General features: G+C 49.2%; 6 protein-coding genes across 7 annotated transcripts; 2 read left to right on the top strand and 4 right to left on the bottom strand.

Annotated features, from left to right (window-relative positions):
* Positions 1-882: 882 nt before the first annotated feature.
* On the bottom strand, positions 883-4,415 carry ONS95_014296 (uncharacterized protein). The gene is made up of 3 exons (XM_058507955.1): positions 3,694-4,415; positions 3,191-3,622; positions 883-3,128 (listed from the first exon to the last, which is right to left on the bottom strand). The coding sequence occupies exons 1-3, from the start codon at positions 3,878-3,880 to the stop codon at positions 1,633-1,635; spliced, it is 2,115 nt and encodes a 704-aa protein (XP_058357126.1). The 5' UTR covers positions 3,881-4,415; the 3' UTR covers positions 883-1,632.
* Positions 4,416-6,225: 1,810 nt separating this feature from the next.
* ONS95_014295 (uncharacterized protein) lies at positions 6,226-8,530 on the bottom strand. Its single transcript, XM_058507954.1, has one exon. It carries the CDS (start codon positions 8,513-8,515, stop codon positions 7,232-7,234), a length of 1,284 nt encoding a protein of 427 aa, XP_058357125.1. The 5' UTR covers positions 8,516-8,530; the 3' UTR covers positions 6,226-7,231.
* ONS95_014294 (uncharacterized protein) lies at positions 8,531-10,421 on the top strand (the record flags this gene model as incomplete). Its single annotated transcript, XM_058507953.1, has 5 exons — positions 8,531-9,149; positions 9,265-9,473; positions 9,616-9,697; positions 9,795-10,083; positions 10,156-10,421. The coding sequence occupies exons 2-5, from the start codon at positions 9,403-9,405 to the stop codon at positions 10,419-10,421; spliced, it is 708 nt and encodes a 235-aa protein (XP_058357124.1). The 5' UTR covers positions 8,531-9,149; positions 9,265-9,402.
* A 1,982-nt stretch (positions 10,422-12,403) lies between these two features.
* ONS95_014293 (uncharacterized protein) lies at positions 12,404-13,208 on the top strand (the record flags this gene model as incomplete). Its single annotated transcript, XM_058507952.1, has 1 exon — positions 12,404-13,208. Exon 1 carries the CDS (start codon positions 12,504-12,506, stop codon positions 13,206-13,208), a length of 705 nt encoding a protein of 234 aa, XP_058357123.1. The 5' UTR covers positions 12,404-12,503.
* ONS95_014292 (uncharacterized protein) lies at positions 12,929-14,946 on the bottom strand. The gene is made up of 2 exons (XM_058507951.1): positions 14,558-14,946; positions 12,929-14,508 (listed from the first exon to the last, which is right to left on the bottom strand). Exons 1-2 carry the CDS (start codon positions 14,726-14,728, stop codon positions 13,837-13,839), a joined length of 843 nt encoding a protein of 280 aa, XP_058357122.1. The 5' UTR covers positions 14,729-14,946; the 3' UTR covers positions 12,929-13,836.
* A 119-nt stretch (positions 14,947-15,065) lies between these two features.
* Positions 15,066-18,613, bottom strand: ONS95_014291 (uncharacterized protein). 2 transcript variants are annotated; one of them, XM_058507950.1, is made up of 2 exons: positions 17,981-18,613; positions 15,066-17,922 (listed from the first exon to the last, which is right to left on the bottom strand). In XM_058507950.1, exon 2 carries the CDS (start codon positions 17,770-17,772, stop codon positions 15,763-15,765), a length of 2,010 nt encoding a protein of 669 aa, XP_058357121.1. In that variant the 5' UTR covers positions 17,773-17,922; positions 17,981-18,613; the 3' UTR covers positions 15,066-15,762. The 2 variants fall into 2 exon arrangements, with proteins under 2 accessions (XP_058357121.1, XP_058357120.1); XM_058507949.1 differs by having other exon boundaries at positions 18,115-18,613.
* Between the last annotated feature and the right edge of the window lie 74 nt (positions 18,614-18,687).

Here is an 18,687-nt window from a genome sequence, read left to right as displayed (position 1 = left end):
AGGATTCTATTCATGACTCTCTTTCTTATCAATCTCTAATTTCCAAATTTCTATTATAGATCTTGGCATCAACCTTCTCAAACGACGTTCTCTCTGAATCGATCTACTTCTCATCCCTCGCTCGTTTCCCTACAGTAGTTACAAGCACCACCTCCTCTCCCTCACCTCCTTCTACTTCCATATTACCAGCTTCCCTATCCTACGTACAGAAACTTCCACACCACACAGCACAAGCACAGCACAACGAATATCTCCACCGAGCTCCAAAAAAAACCCACTTCACCAGCTTATAATCTTCCGCGTGGGAGCGGATTCCGCATATTAAACTTACGCCAGCCCCAGCCCGGACGATAAGTCGAGTTTCGTGTCATGGGAATGAAGGTACGGAACTGCATCATTTAGATCAAGATTGTATCAGCCAGCTAGCTATCTCACAAAATACTTTTTTTACCAGAGAATGGAGGTAGGATTGGACCGAGATTCAGGGAAGAGGATCCGATGGTACGAGCCTACGTGGTTGTCTCACGTTCGTTCACCCGAGGAAAAACGATTGCGCTTGTCTTGTCCTGTCACGTCACAGCCAGACAATACAATACGAAGACACCGAAATAACATAAATGACGACTAAAAGCTTCAAAAGTGAGGTGAAAGAAAACAGATACAACTGAAGAGGGAAGGGAACAAAAAACAACACGAGCCCGCCAGACATGCGGTTCAATCACAGTTACGATAATTAATCCCAAAAGGCCATCACAACCCAAAACTCACAACACACAACAACTGCTGCCCTACCATCCCCATCCCACTCTCATGACCCACTGCCCCTCTCTCTTTCTTATACTGAGATGATAAACCTCAAAAAGATTGATAAAAAGAAACTTGGTGTTACGTAAAATTTGTATTCGTTTCTGTTTCATTTGGGCAAACTTGGTGATACTTGCGTGTGTGTATGTGTGTGTGTGTGTGTGAGAGAGAGAGAGAGAGAGAGGAGGGTCGAGTTATGCAACTCAAGGCTCGACATTCGAGGTCGCATCGGATCGCATCACATCGGATCGCATCACATCGCAGAAGCAAAGCGAGGCCAATGGGGAGAGGGGCAAGTAAACAAAAGCACACGAACGAACCCAGACAGACACAAGAACCAGGCAAGACTCTCACACCAAGTTGAATGCCTGAGTCCAAATCCAAGTCCAAAACCCAACACCACAAAACCCTTCATCACTCTATCCACTCTAATACCTTCCCTTCTTTCCCAATCGCATTGCCAGTCCCAATCCCAGCTTCTCAGACAAATCTATCAGGCTGACTTCAGCTTAGCGATGTGCCGTCTATCTACCTTCACTGGAACGAAAGTACCAGGGAGAGTCAACGCGACACCACAAGTAAAAGAGAGCACCAGCACACAGAACCGATAACAAAGAAGGAACGCACGTTCGACGTACAATCCACTCGAGTTTGATTAAATTATACATTCATTGCCCCATGGCCAGTGCCTCATATGTCACATCTAAAGGACATAAAGAGGATGTATGATGCAGAATTTGAAATGAAGCGAAAAAGGGAAAAGCCAACCAATCCAGCCGAGTCCTATATTACCCCTCCTATGACCCCAACCCGATCCGACTCATAAATTTAAACCATAACCAAAAATCCCAAAGCAATTGTTGCGAAAGCCCAAACGTGTCCGATCTTCATCGAGCTAGCTGCGCCGGTGAATGGAACTCCCGTCCCGGTTGGTAGGTATGCGCCACTGGGAATAGGAGTGTAGGTGGGGAAATCACTGGCGGCAACTGGGGTTGGGGCATATGAAGCTGGTGGACCAGTTGGGTATGGTGCTGGGCTAACCTCCGGACCAGAAACTGGTGTTGTGACTGGGTTGTATGATCCAGGCTTGACACCAGTTGGGACTGGCTTGACAGGAACTGGGTATTGGATAGGAACAACAGGTGCAACTGGAGCTGGGTGGGCGACCAACTCATAAGGAGCCACGGGGTATCCAGAAACTGTTGTAACGGCATAGCTGATGTAGTGAACTGAAGTGGAAACTGGGGTGACTGTGGTGGTGGTTGATCCATATGGACAATCCTTGACCTCTGGAGCGCACTTGGAAATGGTATAAGTCTTGGTGGCATAGACAGTCTTGGTCTTCTCCGTGGTGTGGAAGTCGTAGGCGGGCTTGGAGGTGATCGTAGGTGCTTGAGATACCGGGCACACAGTGGTGTACTGGACGACAGTCTTTGTGACCTTGCCAATAGGGCAGTCGGTAACTGAGGCTGGGCAAGCGGTGACGGTGTACTGGGAGGTTGAGTACACGGTCGAAGTTGTGTAGGTGGGGTACGCAGTTGGTCCAGCGGTGGAGCTGTAGTTCGACATTGGGTAGAGACCAGTAGAGTTTGCTGAGATGGTAGGGAATGCCGAGACAGAAGATGTAATAGAAGATGAGACAGAGGATGAAATGCTGGATGAGATGGTGCTCGAGCTGGTGCTGGTGGCAGAAGATGAAGAAGACGAGGAGGTTGATGTAGCGCCGCACTGTCCAGCAATTGAAGGAACAGCATCTGGACCAGTTCCGATAGCTACCAAATTAGTTCCGCAGTTCTGAGCATTAGCGAGATGCAAGTTCTGGTTATCTTGATCATAGACGACGAACGCGGCTCTGAGGAAAGAATCTCCAAGAACTGGGGAAACATCATCGGCGGCAATACCAAGGTAACAGAATCCCTCAATGTGCCAGATGAACTCCTTGAAAGGAACATTGATGATGGTGTTTCCAAATCCAAAGTCAACGGTACCAGCTTGATCGCCGACGGAACAGTCGACCAGGTAAAGACCGGAAGATCCATCCTCGGTTGCACCTGGGAAATCGGCAACAATGGCGTTGAAGAGAGTAGTTGGGAGACGGCTGAGAGTTCCACCACTGTCAAGGAATACTGGTTGACCAAGAGGATCACTGGATGATGGTGCATAAAGCTTTGAAGTGACCTCTCCTGGCTTGGTGATGCCAACAGACTTCATGTGGATCCAGTAACGAGGGAAGGAGTCTGGAGCCTGAGCAGCAGGGATGATGGGGCACTTCTCCAAGGAGCCGGAGTACTTGGCGGTATCAATACCACCGAAGATGATAGCACCTGATTTGTTAGCCGTCGTTCCTTTGGGGAGACGACAAAGGCTTCGGTAGAAGAGAACTCACCATCTGGAGACTCATAACTTCTCAAGTCAAGAGAAAAGGCACGGCTGTTGGTAACACCCTGTGTGGCAAGGGTATCAATGATGATGGGGTAACCAGTCAACTCAATACCGGGACCAACACCCATCAAACCAACTGGGAGATCACTACTCGAAGTAGCAACACCGAATTGTTGACCAGTAACAGTTGCGCCTCCAAGGTTGAAGACATCGGAGTAGTAATCGACATTCGCCGTTCCCTTTCCGTAACTGAGAGTGGTGACCTGTTGGAAGTCCAGGGCAGTCGATGAGGCATTTGGGCTGTAAGTTGGGAAGCTGTTGCACAAATCGATGTTTGCCTGAGGACCAGCAGTCGAACATTGAGGGTTGACCCAGGTCTCAGATGATCCGGTATCAAGTGAGAGGGCAAGGTTTTGAGGAGGAGTTCCGATGGAGACTGATGAGATATTAGTTCATTGTCACTCCAGGGGTGGGACTCTCGGTCAGGAAGAAAAAAAAAACACATACACTCAACCATATACCGGGTGCCGGTCTGGACATTCTCGAGAGGGCTGACGACTTGTCTCTTCAGGGCGCTTTTGGCGGCGGTGATGGGCAGTCTCAAGATACCAGATTCACGTCTGGCGGCGGGGATCGCGGATCCATAGGAAAGAGAAGCAAGGGAAATGGCGACGGTGAACAGAGTTGAAATCATGATGGCGGTAGTTCCTATATTAAAAACGATTGGGATGGGACCAGGTAGAGAGTGTATATTAGGTCAGATAATGAATGAATGAATGTGGGCGACGTAGTGTCGAGGACAGTAAAACACTGAACGAGTGTGTGTGTGTGGTGAGAAAAAAGATCAGATCAAATCAAATCGGACCGCGGCGACATCTGTTGGGAGATGTACAGATGTGACGAGGAGAGGGTGGAGGTGAGGTGGAGATGGACGTGAGGTCGATGAGGAGGTTGTCGAGGCTGAAAAGAGCGTGATCGTGAAGAAGAAAGTAGAGAGGGGACCTCGAGAAGCTCCAGCATGGATGCGAGGGCGAGGGCGAGGGCCAGTGGCTCTTTTGTTTGGGGAAAGCACGGAAAGCAACCTTAAGGGGCTGGCGCCTTCCCGGTTTGGGAGGCTGCCAAGAGGGACGCTCTTTCCCGGTTGGGTGGCCGCTGTTGACGGTGGCTGATGAACCCCAGTTTAAATGTCGGGCGGCGTGGCGGGATGGACGTGCGATGGATGGGATGAGATGGGATGGTGGAAAAAGAAAGAAAAGAAAGAAAGAAATGGCATGAAAATGAGAATTAATAATCCTGCATTGTTAACCTTAAGGTTAATTGCTCAATGCCTGCATGTTCAATTGTTTCCTCCTGAATGTATGTACAGTTTAGAAGTCACAAAACAAACTGGGGCATTCATTCAAAAAACATACAGTACATATCCATACAAAACCACAGCGTCTCAATTGGCCATCATCCACACGAAGTGGCCCCGACGATTCTTCTTTCGGCGGTCCCTCGAGTCCCTGAAGAATGGCCATGGGCATTTGTCCTCAGTCGGCACGGAGCAGCAAGTGACACTAGCGTACCCACATTATCAAGGGGCTCTCCTTGCTATCTGCATGGCCCTCGCCCTGCCCTGCCTGCCCTCGCACAACAGAGATCCAATCTCCCCCAAAGCCGCTGCCAAGGCGATCCAGCATGCGGATTTGCTGGTTCCTGGCCTGTTCCTGCATGCGCTTCCAGCCACAAGCGTTGATTATGACATGAGCCCGGCAAAGGGTAAATTTAAGGTACGGAGGGTTAAAAGGTCGCGGGAGGGGAGGAAATTACTGATGGCGCGAATCTTTGAAGAGATGAAACGAGCTATCGGCGGGGCGAAGCTTTGGAGAAATGGTGTGCATCTGGGTGGGCGAGCATGGCTGATCCTCGAGGCGATCGTAATAATAAGGGAAACTCTGCTATTTTTGTTTTTACTTTTACAGTTTTGGTGAGGAATCTGCTTTGGGATGGGGACAACCAGATCTGATCTCGCTTACTTGCTTGCTTGCTTACGCTGCTTACACTGCTTAACTTTAAAAATTCTTCTTTGACGAGCACCGAACTTTGACGTCCCGATCTTTGGCCTTGCTTAACCCTTGGCTGCAGGTGTACGAGTATGGCCGTGCTGTGCTCCATACTTGATGAATTGATTGCACGTCCGTCTCCACAGTGGTCGACAGATAGATAGCCTCGAGCCTCGACCATCAGACGCAAGCAAGGACACAAATTTAAACCCATCCTCGCCATCAAATCAGCAACTCTTTTTCTCCTTACCAAGGTATCAATAATGTCCTGCACTTGTCCCTGCCCATCTGCCTCATCAGGTGTTCATCCCAACATTCAACAACCCAGCCAATCACCATCCCCTCCTCTCTCACACATGCCCTGCCTTGCCCTTCCCAGAAATCCATCCCTTCACCTCCCCTACCAAACCTACCAACCCTACCAACCCTACCAACAACCGAAGGATCACATCTAATCTCCCTTCCCGCCCAGCCCAGCACATCACATCACATCACAACTCAATAATAAACAATACCGCCTAAACCACATCAGCCATCAGCTCAAATCGTAAGGCTGAATCCATCAATCACACTGTATTCCGCAGTATTAGTTCACCTCCAGAATCAGGGGAAAGAAAGCCCAGTCCATCGTGGTACTAAAACGGCGGGTAGAAGCTTGTAGGTACTGTAGGTAGGCTAGGTAACGGTAACGATACATTTCCAATCCCGATGCAGGTGCTGTGTTCTGTACCACAGTAGTATCGGGTCGGGGAGGAAAGGAGAATTTTCTTATTTATTCCCCTATTTCCTATCGTATGATTCCTAACTGGTTTGTGTTCCGTTCTGTCTTACCTTAGTAGTGAGTTCGGCATGATGCCCTGAACAGATTACAAGGACCTAGGTACCTAGGTAGGTAAGCAACGGAGGAATGTTGGGATGCGCTGCGCTGTATGACAGGACAACGACATGACATGTGTGCGCACTGCGCAGGACATGCTCGATGGAAACAAATAAGCTTCAATTTTGATTTCTTTGTCTTTGATCTCGTATTTACCTTTCCTTTCCCTTCTCACTCCCCTACTATTAACGAGCGCTTAACCGTTCACCCTTCACCGTTCACCTGAGCTGCACCGAACTGTACTTCGCCTCACTGCCATTTCATGCCTATTTATTTTATCCAAGATTTAGGGTGAGCGATTGGTTGTGAGTCTGGGGATAATTGGCGAGCTCATTTCCTCGAGTTAGGCGAAACAGAGGTCATTTTATCCGCAGCGTTTGAGAATTTGGCTGAAGAATTGAAGGGTGGGGCTCTTTGGATTGTGTTGCTGTGGTGTGCAGCAGGAATTTTGTTGCATTCTGGTGATGTGATGTTTATCCGGAACGGCCGCCAGAGAGGAACTTTAAACATGCCCCTCTTTAGGACGCATTATGGGTTTTCACGCTCTATCATGCTCAGGCATTCGTTTTGTGAATACTTCCATGATCCATCACATCCTTTGATTTTGCTTTGTATGCTCTGCTCTGCTCACCAGATACTGAAGTCAGTCAGTTTTACGCCACTGCTCTTCCCTGTCCAATATCTGATGTCAGCAAGCCTCAATTGAGTTGATTCTTTCTCGGCCTTCTGTTTCTTGATAGCTTGCATCAGAGCGGAGCTACAGATGTTATTGACTGCCCCTATTTGTAGTTCCTCTTCATGAAATTCTTTTCCAATCTTCCGAACCCCTTCCAGTTTCCTCAAGCGACAGCTCTGGTTGGCTTATTTTCTGACTCCAAATTAATCAGAAAGCCTGACGATGACTCTGTTACATTCACCTCCAAAAGTACACCAACCTTCAGAACTGTCAACAGTACTCGGAACTATTCTCTTCGGTAGGCTATGGTGCAACCTCTTCAGATCTCGCATTGATCCCGAGTCTGCCTCCTGCAGTCATCCACTCAATCCATTATTTTTACCACTGCCATGCTTCAACGACTTCAAATATCTCTCCATCACACACCCCTTCCACTAAGGTTGTCAATTAACAAATTTTCCCCAATCTAAGCTCCCTCTCAATCTCCGTCTCCTTCCCATCTTTCACCCTCCAAGTCATTGGCGTCTTATCACCAAATCCCTTGCCATAAAACCCCCAGCGACAAAGACTCGTGAAAACAGGTGTTTTTAGCCTTTTCTCCTGTCCCTCTGCCTCCTCACTTTCGTGCACCATTTTCTCGTTCAATTCATCCTCACAGACAATCCTCTCAACCATCTCGCTCGTTTCCTCACTAGCGGTACCCTCACCATGTAAAGTCTCGCCCATGACCACATCTCCATCCCCATCTCTTGCCTTCTCATTGCCATTCTCATTCTCATACCCACCAGCATCAGCACCAGCATCAGCACCAGACCTCCCCTCCCCATCCCCCACCTTCCAATACACAGCCCTCCTCCCCCCAAACCAACTCTGCGCCAAACACGCCTCATATATTCCCTTTGCTCCAACACCATGCACAAGATTAACATGTCTCCTCAAATCCGTGACATCCCTCCTAATAAATCCACACTCTTTCCCTCCCTCCCCTCTACAATTCTTCCCTTCCCCCCTCTTTCCCCTCTTTCCCCTCTTTTCCCTCTTTCTCTCACGCTCTTCCTCTCCCACTCCCTCCCCTCCTCTCCCTTCCGCACTACCATTATCACTACCACCACCACCAACAACAAAAATACACCTCCACGCCCTCACAACCCTCAACCCCTTCACCACCTCTCCCTCTCCGTCCCCCTGTCCCTCCCCAACCCCATCACCATTCCCACAACCACCCCTCCACCCCTCCAAATCCTCAAACCCTACTCTCCTCGACTCAACCGTCAAAGAATCAACAAATCCCCTCACCAAACCCCTCAGTTCAGCCGGTAAAGCATGTTGTTTACGGAGGTGTTCGAGTAGACTTCTGGGGAGGACGGCGGAGCGGCAGGTGGTGCAGAGGGGGATGGTTATTTTTGAGTTTGAGTTTGGTGTTGAATAATGATTTGAGTCTGGATTTGGATTTGAGTTTTGGTGCTGGGTGAGAGTGAGAGTGAGAGTGTAGGTTGTGATGTAAGATGTGAGAGGAGTGGGGACGCGCACTTCAGGTGGTGTTGCGGTAACGGAAGGCATGCTTGATGCAGCTGGGAGTGCTGAATTGATTTCCGGATGAATGTGAGGCCGATAATCAGACGATACAAAACACAACCAGGGTTCGGATGCAGGATATGATGTATGGTTTTCATCCACGAATTCTTCTTGAAAGTTGAGCCGGTTGAGATGGGGAGAGTGAGATATTAGCATCGTGTTCACGTAGGTGCAGATGACAAATCTCACCTGCTTCCCTCTCGAAAACATGGTTTTGGTCCAGCTCTCGGTAAAACGGCCAATCATATCGGCTAGAACAGAAACTCGAATTTGAAATTCGGGGGAACAACAACACCGTCCCAGCTGATCGATAAGGGAGACGATGATGGATACTGACAAATTATCGATATGGACTTCGGGTGGAGAGAGGATGAATAAATAGTTTGAATATTCCAGGAGGATTTTACATCTTTCAACTCGATATTGGATTTCTGATTCTGCTTCTCTGCCTTACCTTTGCGTCAAATATCAGTCACAGGAATTCCGATTTCCACAATCGAGCTCCTCCCAATATACTTCTCAAAAAGAGTCAAATCTCAGCATCTGGAACAATGGTCAAGATCGCAATGGCAGGTGGCTCAGGCCGTACGTATCTTCCTTCTGGCATCCCTCTCCCCATCCTCCTTTAACAGTCAACTTCCCTTCCCGCACTCTCTTACCCTGAATACACTGCCTAAGACATAATTCTCCCCTCACCACGATACTAACGCCTCATCCAGAAATCGCCAGCGAAATCCTCGACGTCCTAGTCGCGAAAAACAAGCACGAGATCCTGATCCTCTCTCGCAAGGTACTTACTTTTATTCCACCACCTCCCATCCCACCCACATCTCCTCCCTCCAAACCACCATCTCCTCTTCCCTCTTTCTTCATCTCAAAACCCCAATTAACACACGGAAACACAGGCCCACCCCACCGACCCCCGTCCAGGCGTTACGTGGGCCCAAACAGACTACAGTTCCGTCTCTCAACTGACGTCCCTCCTTCAAGGCGTCGACGTAGTTCTCTCGTTTGGCGCCGCGCATGAGGATGTGGGGAGTGTGATGCAGAAGGCGTTGATTGATGCGAGTGTTGCTGCGGGGGTGAAGAGGTTTGCGCCGAATGAGTGGTCGACGTGAGTACACTTCCTCTTCTTCATGATCTCTTCCAATTCCAGAATCCCTTATTCGTTCATTCGTTCTTGAAGGCTTGGGAGGGTGTGTCGGTGTTTGCTCGATTGACGTGAACAATGCGAGTGCTGACATATTTCTGCAAAGCTCAAACTTCGAAGAGATTCCCTGGTATGCCGAGAAAGGAAACACCCGAGCCTACCTAGCGGAAATCAACAAAGACAAAAAGGTTACCGCTTCCTCCCCTCCCTTTCTCTCCCCTCCCCTTCCCTCCTCATCACCCAGCTGACCCAATCTCCCCCCCCCCCCCCCCCCCCCCCCCCCAGGTCATCGAATACACACTCTTCCAACCCGGCTTCATAACCGACTACATCGCACCCCCCAACACATCAAGTAAACACATCTCCCCCCTCGAAATCGCACTCGATGTCCCCAACCGCCGCGCCATCATCCTCGAAGGCATCGATCCGCGCATTACTCTGACGAGCGTGAAGGATGTAGCGGAGGTGGTTGCGCGCGCTGTAGAGTATGAGGGAGAGTGGCCTGTTGTTGGGGGAATGGTTGGTACGACGATGAGGACTTCGGAGTTTATTGCTTTGGGGGAGAAGATTAGAGGTGTGTATTCCATTTTCCTACTCTTCCTAACGTCCTTGATTCAAATGGTAACACTTGCTGATAACTCAAAAGGCGGTAAACCATGGCCTATCACCACCCTGAAAGAAGCCGATGTGAGAGCCGGCGATATCAAATCAGATTGGATTCCTGCAATGAGGGTCAAGGGTCTGGCGCCTGAACAGATCGAGTTCTTCTCCAAGATGGTACTGGCGGGGTTTTTGCTTTGTGGCAAACATGAGTCGTGGATGGTGAGCGATGAGTGGAATCGCTTGTTGAAGGATTATGAGTTTGAGAGTGTGGAGCATTTCTTGGAGAGGACTTGGGGAGAACGACCGTAGGCTGGGTCGCCGGGAGGTGTTTGAGGAGTTAAAGACAAGATGTTCAAGTGGATGGATGCGGTCGATACGGTGGTCCATGGTCAGATGAGTGATTGGCTGATAGTTTTAATGTAAACGTTGCTTTTGGTTCGGTGACTTTGCTCGATGTTGTACTTGCGGAAAATTCTCGAGCTCGATGGAACGGACAGAATTGGCAAAACTTCATGGTTGTTTTGAAGGCATTAACACTAAGATTGCCATTAATACTTGATACCCTCTTTCCATCGCTTTTGTCATGTCCAGTGAAGGATTCTTGAAGTCCCAAAAGACTTGTTCGAGCGATGAGATGGGTGGCGCGGGACCCCAAGCAGCAAAGTAGAAACGATATCACGACTGCTGCTAACTCTTTCACCCGTAAGCTGCAAAGTTCTGTATCACAAGCATCCACTGGACATCAATAATACCGACATACTTCCTGCTGTGGTCCTTCCCGTGGTCCCCGTCGGCATATCGAAGCAACTTACGTCAAAGATAATCATTGGCGATGAAAGCTTGAACGGGACTGATATCCCGACGAATGAGTTTCGAAAGTTCAACCTCAGATGAGAACGGCACCGTTCGAACCTTTTCTAGCATCTACGAATGAGGAGAAGATATGTGCTAGGCTCTCTGACTTCAGAAATTCGGCCCCGAGATAGACATGACGCAAGAACACTGACTTGGTTCCTACCCCGCGTTGATACCCCGCATGATGAGAAGTCTTTATTAAAATGTAAATGCAGATTCTCGAGACGCGCATAAGTGTGTCTTGTCAATCAAAGAGACAAAACTCAGAACATCAACATCTGTAACAAATTCTCAATCAAAATCCACAAAATCATAATGCCCGGTACGCAGCCTCCCATTCCACGATTAACCAATCTCACCAAACTAACAAACACGAAGAACAAGAAGGACACAAGAAAGAAGGCTTGTGAGACAAGCTCTTCCACCACGGCCACCACAAGGAGGGGGATCAGGCTACTGGCCAGCAGCAGCAACAACAACAGCAGGCTGGACAGAGCCAAGTGGAACGACCGCATAAGGAGACGGAGAGAGAGAAGTTCAAGGACTATATGGCGGAGGAGAGGAAATTGGACGAGGAGGGGAAGGAGTATGGTGGATTGATGTGATGGTGGAGGGATTTGAAGAGCTGTGTATGACTATCTGAATGAGGATGGATGTGGAGGACGAAATTATATTCTTGACCAGACTGTAATTGAGAGGACCTTCAAACCAAACTTTGGCCCAAATTGAAATGCTGTAAGAACAGATGTCCATTGTGGATCCTGTGTAATTGGGCATTTCTGGAGGAACTCTGCAGCTTGCAGAAGAGAGGATGTGGCCAACTCACGTTTTCCCATTTCAATGATTTCGCAGATTTTTGCCCAAGCACCAGATCTCGTCACGAATCTTGGACGGTGCAGCAAGCGTATCTCAGCTTGGACCAGTAGAAGATTTCTTGTCTCGTCCATTCATTTCACTCACAGGCCTTTTCTCTCCTAGGAGCCAACTTAGTCCCACGACACCAAAAGACATGCCAACACACTCGGTTCCACAATTGTTGATCACCAGTCCTTGATATCCGTCGTTATGATGTGTGACTGCCAGCTGGATGTTACATTATGTCGGGAGCCTTCAAAGATTGAGTTGTACATTCGGTGCCAATTCTCGAATAACCTCGTCATTGAAGCCCCATTGTTATAGTCCGGTTCTGCCTTTCGAGGAGCCTGAAAGATGGAAGCTTTTCAGGCTGTGTTAGGTTCCGTTGACATCGGGCTGCGCCCCCTGAAAGAGCCTGAATTTCCGCCTGGTTCGCCTTGAGTCCCCCACTAAGTCGGCCGTGCTTGCCGAACTGCGCCGCCTGAGCCACTGCCGGCAGGGGCGCCTGCATCTTCCCCCCTCCTCATAAGCTTGGCTTCCCCAGGTGCATTTCGTCCGTTTGTTTCTTCCTTCAACATCAACACCTCAAGGGGTTCGCAGCAGCAACACAACGAATCATCTTGTCACAAAGGTTTCTTCTACAAAAGTACCATACGATTACCAACCAACCCACACATCAACATGGCATCGCCAACACCCAGCACATCACCCAACTCACCCACCCCGAATCCCAAACACAAATCCTCCACCTTCCACATCCTCCTCGCCATCCTCACCGTCCTCTTCATAATCAGCACCATCTTCCTCATCACCTTCCTCGCCACCGACCTCCTCTACATCCCCTACCTCAGCGAATTCTCCAAACTCCTCGTCCTCTTCCTCTCACCCCTCGTCCCCCTCTTCTTCCCCTTCTTCCTCGGCGTCTTTCTGAAAGTCTGCCAGCACAAGACCTGGCCCCGCAAGAAAGTCTGGGTTTTTGTGACGGGCTCGTGGGTCTTTCAGCATTTGCAGCGCGCGGTCACGGATGCGATTGCGTTGTATCATGGGGGCGAGGTGTGTGGGTTGAGGGAGTGTAAGGGGAAGTGGGTGGAGTGGGTGTTGGTGGGTGCGGTGGTGATGTGTCAGGTTGGGGGGTGGAGGTGGGATTTGGGGGGTGTGGATTGGTGGATTGATGGGTTGGTTAAGCAGGAGGCTTGGGCGGAGGCGCAGAAGAGGGCGGTTAGTGGGGAGGTGCTGGAGGGATTGGATTTGGAGAAGGCGGATAAATTTGAGGGTTTGGTGTATATGGATGCAGATGAGGAGAAGAGAGAGTTGAAGGCTAGGGATGAGATGGTGGTTGAGGAGACTAAGGAGGTTCTGGTGATGGTTGATGAACAGAGAGCATGAGGGACAGACAAGCGACGTTGGGACACAGTACAACAGGCGTACACAGATACATTTGCTAATGGCGTTCGGTGGTTAGATGAGAGGAGTGCATTCATAAGTGTACAATACATGATTACAAGATGGAGCCTTTACAGAGCAGAGTACTTTTGTCCGTAGAGCCTAAACGAGTCTTGTTCACTTCTTGCCTAGTTCTCTTTTTGACTGCTTTCTTAAGTGATGATTATATGCTATGAGTTGAGTAGATTCTATGGTGAATTAGCAAAGCTGCGGTCTCTAGAGTCCAGCCATTGAATATGTATGAACAAAGTCCGAGACAGAAGCCGATCCAGTTAGTGTGTGATTACGGTCTCTCCTAGGCATACCACCCATACAGACTTCACACGAGCATATTGAGGCCGAGGTGGAACGAAGTAGAGCAACATGCTTTGATACTTTGGATTGGGTCGACCGGAAGGGTGAAGAAAGAGAGAGGAAGGAGCAAAGAGCTACGTACAGTTAACTCCAGGTACAGAAGCTGGTCTGCCTCCACTACTACCATCAACAGAAATCCCTTGGGCATCCAATTGGCAAAATCAAATTAGAGTTGAGATACCAGCCCAGATTAATCATATAAAATCAGCAATACCCCTTACAAATGAGGTCCCTTTGGGAAAGTCGTCATATCATAAACCCCCCCAAACGCCTTCCCCACCGCCCTCTTCCAAGCCGGCCTCTCATACACCCTCCGCAACCACTCATCCAACTCAGGAAACTCCCCCGCCAGATCCACACTCTTCCTCTGCTTAATACTGCTCATCCCAAACTCCAGCATGATGTCCGCTCTGCCAGGCTCCTTACCCATGAAGAAGCCTCCAGGCAGGCCCTCTTTCAACTCCCTCGTCAAATCCTTAAGAACATTCCGGATCTCAGGACCGTCGTATTGTTTCCCTCCTGGGCCGGTGCCGTTTCGTAGTAAGCCGAAGTCTAAGAGGAGGAGGATGGTGGTTGCTTTGCTGAGGCTGGTGGAGACGATACTGACGAGGGTCTCGTCGCGGATCCAGTCGCCGTTCTTGAGCCCGAATTTGTCTTCCTTGTCGAATGTGCGGATCAGGTATGTAGCGATGGCTGAGGATTCAGTGATGTATCGATTTCCATCTGCCGCGCCGGTTATGAGGACGGGGGCTTTGCCGTAGGGGCCTGTAGCTTGGAGGGAGGGAGGAGAGCGGAAGGGTGCTTTTGGGTGGTTACGGATGTGTGTTACGAGGTTGTATTCGATGCCGAGTTCTTCGAGGAGCCAGAGGATGCGTTGGGATTGTGAGTTCTGGGTTTGTGAGTGTTTGCCAGGATGTGGGGTGGGTGGAGGTACGTACATTGAGGTGGTGAAGGGTGGGTTTATTGTCTGCCATGTTGGAAATAGATGATATTTGGGTTTGCTGATTGGAAGAAGATTGACCAGAGAAACTATGACTGAAGAAATACTTACAGATGTAGAGAGAACTTACCGTTATATACCTAGGTACTGGTAGTGAGGGGATCTCCATCAACCGGCGCCATGACGATAGCTCCACCTTCTCTCTGATTTAAAGCAGGTATCAGAGTCTGGACTTCCATTCTTACCAATACCTCTCCTTACTCCTGTGAGTGCTTACAACCATCCGGCCGCATCAGCGCGAACAGTGCATCGTTGAAATGTCCGGACCTTGTCCCCAGTATTGACGTTTGGGAAAGAGAAGGTGTTCTGTGACGATGCAAAGTAAGCTTATATGAAAATGCTGCCTAGGTGGGTTTAGCGTTGCGCAAGCTTACTGCTTATGGCAGTAACTTATGCAGAATAGCGGACTTTTTGAATGCCGATGCTCTGGACTTCGAGCACCTCTTCATTTTCATCTGCAACCCGTGAACAATTTGACTTTCTAACTCAATGGAGCAATACTTTGTTCATGCGGTACTAGACCTGGCTTCGAGGACTGTTTATAGCTGGGAGCATAGTTACTCTTGTCGTATACCTTGTCCAAGGGCCTCTTCTTCCCCTTCTCGTCACATATACTTTTTTGGTCGATAGCAGTTACCATAGCGCGTCTGATCTGGATGAGAGCTTAATGGAGCAGGTAGAGTTGCCTCATGCAGATGGTGAGCATCTTGGACGGGCGGAGGCAGGAGCCGGCCCTGCCCTGAGGAAAATGTCGTTAACCTGAGCTAGAAGACCATTACTGATAGTGGTTCTATCTTCATCGGTATCGAGTATCTAGGATATCTTGTTTAGGACGAAGCTGCGGAAGCAAGCGTGGAATAATGTGGCTCGTGGCAGTCAGTCTCGTCTCATCCATAAAGAGGCCTGAATTAACTTGTCGATAACATATCGTTTGACTCCTTCAAGACTCAAGTGATCTAACACATCATATCATAGTTGATATTTGGCATTGATTTGGACAGAATAAATGCCGATAGAAGGCTATCTCAGATTCTCAACATCTTCCCAAGTGAGTGGCCCTAGCTGCAATGCTTGATGAAGTTCACTTACAGCTGAAAGTCGCATTACAATCTTTTATCCGTCATTTCAGCAATTCCATCCATATCATATACCATAACTTCCATGCGCTTCTGTCATATGGCCATAGCACTCCTTCGAAGTCTCAAAAACTTTCATACACGCCCAGCAAATATGTGCTTTACATTCCGCACACTCCATATGGTTACAGCCATAAGTTTTCTGAATGGCCAAGGTGCATTTCGGACAACGCCTCGTGTCCGATTCCTTCATGTATATCTCAAATGCTTTGGTGCCTTCCGAAGAGAGATCCTTGTAGTCCTCGCAACTCATGCCATCGTGAAACACGACCTTGCAGGATGTACAGACGGACATCAAGCAATGAGTGCACAGAATGGCCGTTCCATCCTCAGTGTATCGGTAGAGCTGGGGACAGTCTGGGGTTGGACAGTATTGGAAGTCTTTGGGGTGCGCACGAACGTAGGCTTGGAACGATGCATGCCGAAGGTTCTCGAATGTGGTGTATGGAAGGAGGGATTTCAGCTCTTGCATCTCAAAAAGGGAGCCACAAGTCGCTTCGGCGCAGACGACAGCCTGGGAACCATCGGTCGTGGAGGCTTGGATATTGAAGCACTCTTTGCAGTAAACATGGCCACAGGTCAGTTTCAATGGGTCATCAGCCTCGGTCCAGCACACAACACAATCGCTTTCGACCTTGTCATCTTCTCTCTCTTTGCCAAAATTGCTCGTAGCATCAAGCAGAGCTTGAGCTTCTTGGAAGTCGGCAGCAGATCCTGTGATCGAGATTGTCTTAGGCAGGGAAACATCAAGTCTGACGGAGCTCCCGAATCGAGCTTTCAGCTCCTTCATCCCACCTCGCATTGCCTTTTGTAAGAGATCAGGGGTCAATATGAGTTTGTGGGTACCGGTCTCAAGTGATTTGACTTTGTCTTTGAGAACTTCTTGCACCGTATTCCGGGTTGCTTCGGATCCACCATATATTGTCAACTGGAGCTTTCGATTGTCGCGATTGATGTACACGCCATGTGTCTTATTGAAATCTTGCAGGTATGCAAGGCAGCTCTCCCGAGAGAAGTACGAACACCAGAGCACCGAATCTTGATCCATGACCACAGATCCAGCCAGCAGAGACTCAAATGCAGCTTTCCCGTCGGCAATATCTTTGTGTCCCTCCCCAAACAACTTGATGGCGGTAAACTGCTTCATCGGATCTCGTGGATATATCCTGAGGGTGGTATGGGATTTAGTCCACAGTTCGCTTCGTAGCTGATCAATTTCAGCTTTCAGGATGTCAACGACTGCTGAAAGAACATTGTACTTGACTGAAACAGCTTGACTGAGGAAGAGTTTGGAATTTCCCAGCTCTGGCATCTTGGAGCTGTGTAGGTCACGAATGGCTCTCAATGCCCTCTCTCGATCAACAAACACTGCCAGGGCTTGTATTTTGTTGCTGCCATCGACTACTATGGAGTCGAAAGATGCAAGTGCGCCTACTTTATCCAGCTTCTCTCGAACAATACTTGCAGCCATGTCATTTGAGGCATCATACGAGGCGTCGCCGATTGTTGTTTTCGTAGGCAAGTTACCATTTAGTTGAGCGCAGATGGATTTGGCTGTTGTCCCTGGAGCTAAATTCCCAATCTGGAGGGTGGTCGTAAAGGATCTGAATGCGCCGCCTTGAATGGCGCAATCAGGAACTCGTCCTCGAATCTTTCTCGATTTGAGTCGATGCAAGGCAGCCTCCGCAGCTCGATGAGAGGGGTAGGTTAGCCATGCAACGCAAGAAGCCTGGTACCAGGAACAAGAGACTGTGCTCAGCTGAAGACGATTTCCCAGAGTGCCGGTGGCTGATGATGCAAGTAATGGTTTGATGTTGAGTCGACGGAATTGCTCTTCTTGCTGGCGAGCCTGGAATCTGTTTGTGGCATCTGTTGCGAAGGTAGGATTCTCGACTTTGACGTCCGCCACAGCACCAATCCCTCCAAGTTGCTTGACCGTGATAGTTGCTTCCAACTCCGCAAAATTTAGGCCTGCTAATACGGCGCGGACCTCGTCTTGTCCAGCTCCAGCCGGCATTCCTGAAATCTGGATAGTCGAGAAATCCGAAGCTAGTTTGATAGACGATACTCTAGAACCTGCTGAGAAAGTTACAGCTGCTCCATGAATTTCTGTAAAAGCCGCATCGACTTCAACCAGGCTTGATTGTTGTTTGTCCTCAGTGCGCGTCTTGACAACCCAAAGTCAGCCATTACCCCTTATGAGTGCCATGATTGAGTTGACCTACACCAGCACCGTCGCCCTTCTGTAGATCACGAGCACTTGAAAGTGTAACGACTGGCCATCATGACTGTAGATACACTCGATTCCATTCCTGCAATATCCCTTCGCATAGAAAACGCATGAAGGGGGTTGACTTGCCGCTTGATCTTGAAGAGTTTCATTGGCGCGGCTCGAAGTAGGTACAAATGGCCGAACATCAGCTTTTAGAGATCGAATCGGTAGCCGTTGAACTGTAACAGACTTGGTGGCAGAGATATTTCCGGTCGGTGGCGCTGAGACGATTTCGATCTCTCGATCTAAGCTGCTCGCAGACGGGCCTGGAACCAAATCGTGGGATTTACGACAAGTTCCTCCATATGTACAAGTTCCTTGAGAAAAGAACCAACAAATCTCTTTCGAATCTCCCGACTGGGCAACAGTGCCGTTTTGCACATTTGATGCCTTGTGCGACGTGGTTGCTCTGAGAGGCGGTCCTAACGACGGAGCCTGGCCATCCTGTCCATCATCGTGCGAGTTTTTGCAACGCGCTCCGTAAGTACACGATCCTCGAGCGAAAAATCTGCATGGAGCCATTCCTATTGTTGCCGGAAGTTGCAAAATGTGATGTCTGAAAGAGGTGGTTTGCGCGAGGCTGGAGATGTTAGGAAGGCGTTTGTTGGTGTCGCACAACAGCCGGGGCAGCTGATTGGCTCTTGCTTGACTGACCCCAAC

The sequence above is a fragment of the Cadophora gregata genome, assembly GCF_030347475.1.
Source record: "Cadophora gregata isolate MNR1 chromosome Unknown scaffold_8, whole genome shotgun sequence".
In the NCBI taxonomy this organism is placed as follows: Eukaryota; Fungi; Ascomycota; class Leotiomycetes; order Helotiales; family Ploettnerulaceae; genus Cadophora; species Cadophora gregata.
This window is presented reverse-complemented; position numbering and strand designations above follow the sequence as displayed.

Coding starts and splice junctions, on each gene's coding strand:
- ONS95_014296 (XM_058507955.1), bottom strand. CDS start 3,880: ATGATTTCAACTCTGTTCACCGTCGCCATTTCCCTTGCTTCTCTTTCC. Junction 3,623..3,693: donor CACCCGGTATATGGTTGAGT/GTATGTGTTTTT, acceptor ATATCTCATCAG/TCTCCATCGGAACTCCTCCT. Junction 3,129..3,190: donor AAGTTATGAGTCTCCAGATG/GTGAGTTCTCTT, acceptor CTAACAAATCAG/GTGCTATCATCTTCGGTGGT.
- ONS95_014291 (XM_058507949.1), bottom strand. CDS start 18,549: ATGGCTCCATGCAGATTTTTCGCTCGAGGATCGTGTACTTACGGAGCG. Junction 17,923..18,114: donor AAACTCTTCAAGATCAAGCG/GCAAGTCAACCC, acceptor TGGGTTGTCAAG/ACGCGCACTGAGGACAAACA.
- ONS95_014295 (XM_058507954.1), bottom strand. CDS start 8,515: ATGCTAATATCTCACTCTCCCCATCTCAACCGGCTCAACTTTCAAGAA.
- ONS95_014292 (XM_058507951.1), bottom strand. CDS start 14,728: ATGGAGATCCCCTCACTACCAGTACCTAGGTATATAACGGTAAGTTCT. Junction 14,509..14,557: donor CCACCCTTCACCACCTCAAT/GTACGTACCTCC, acceptor TCACAAACCCAG/AACTCACAATCCCAACGCAT.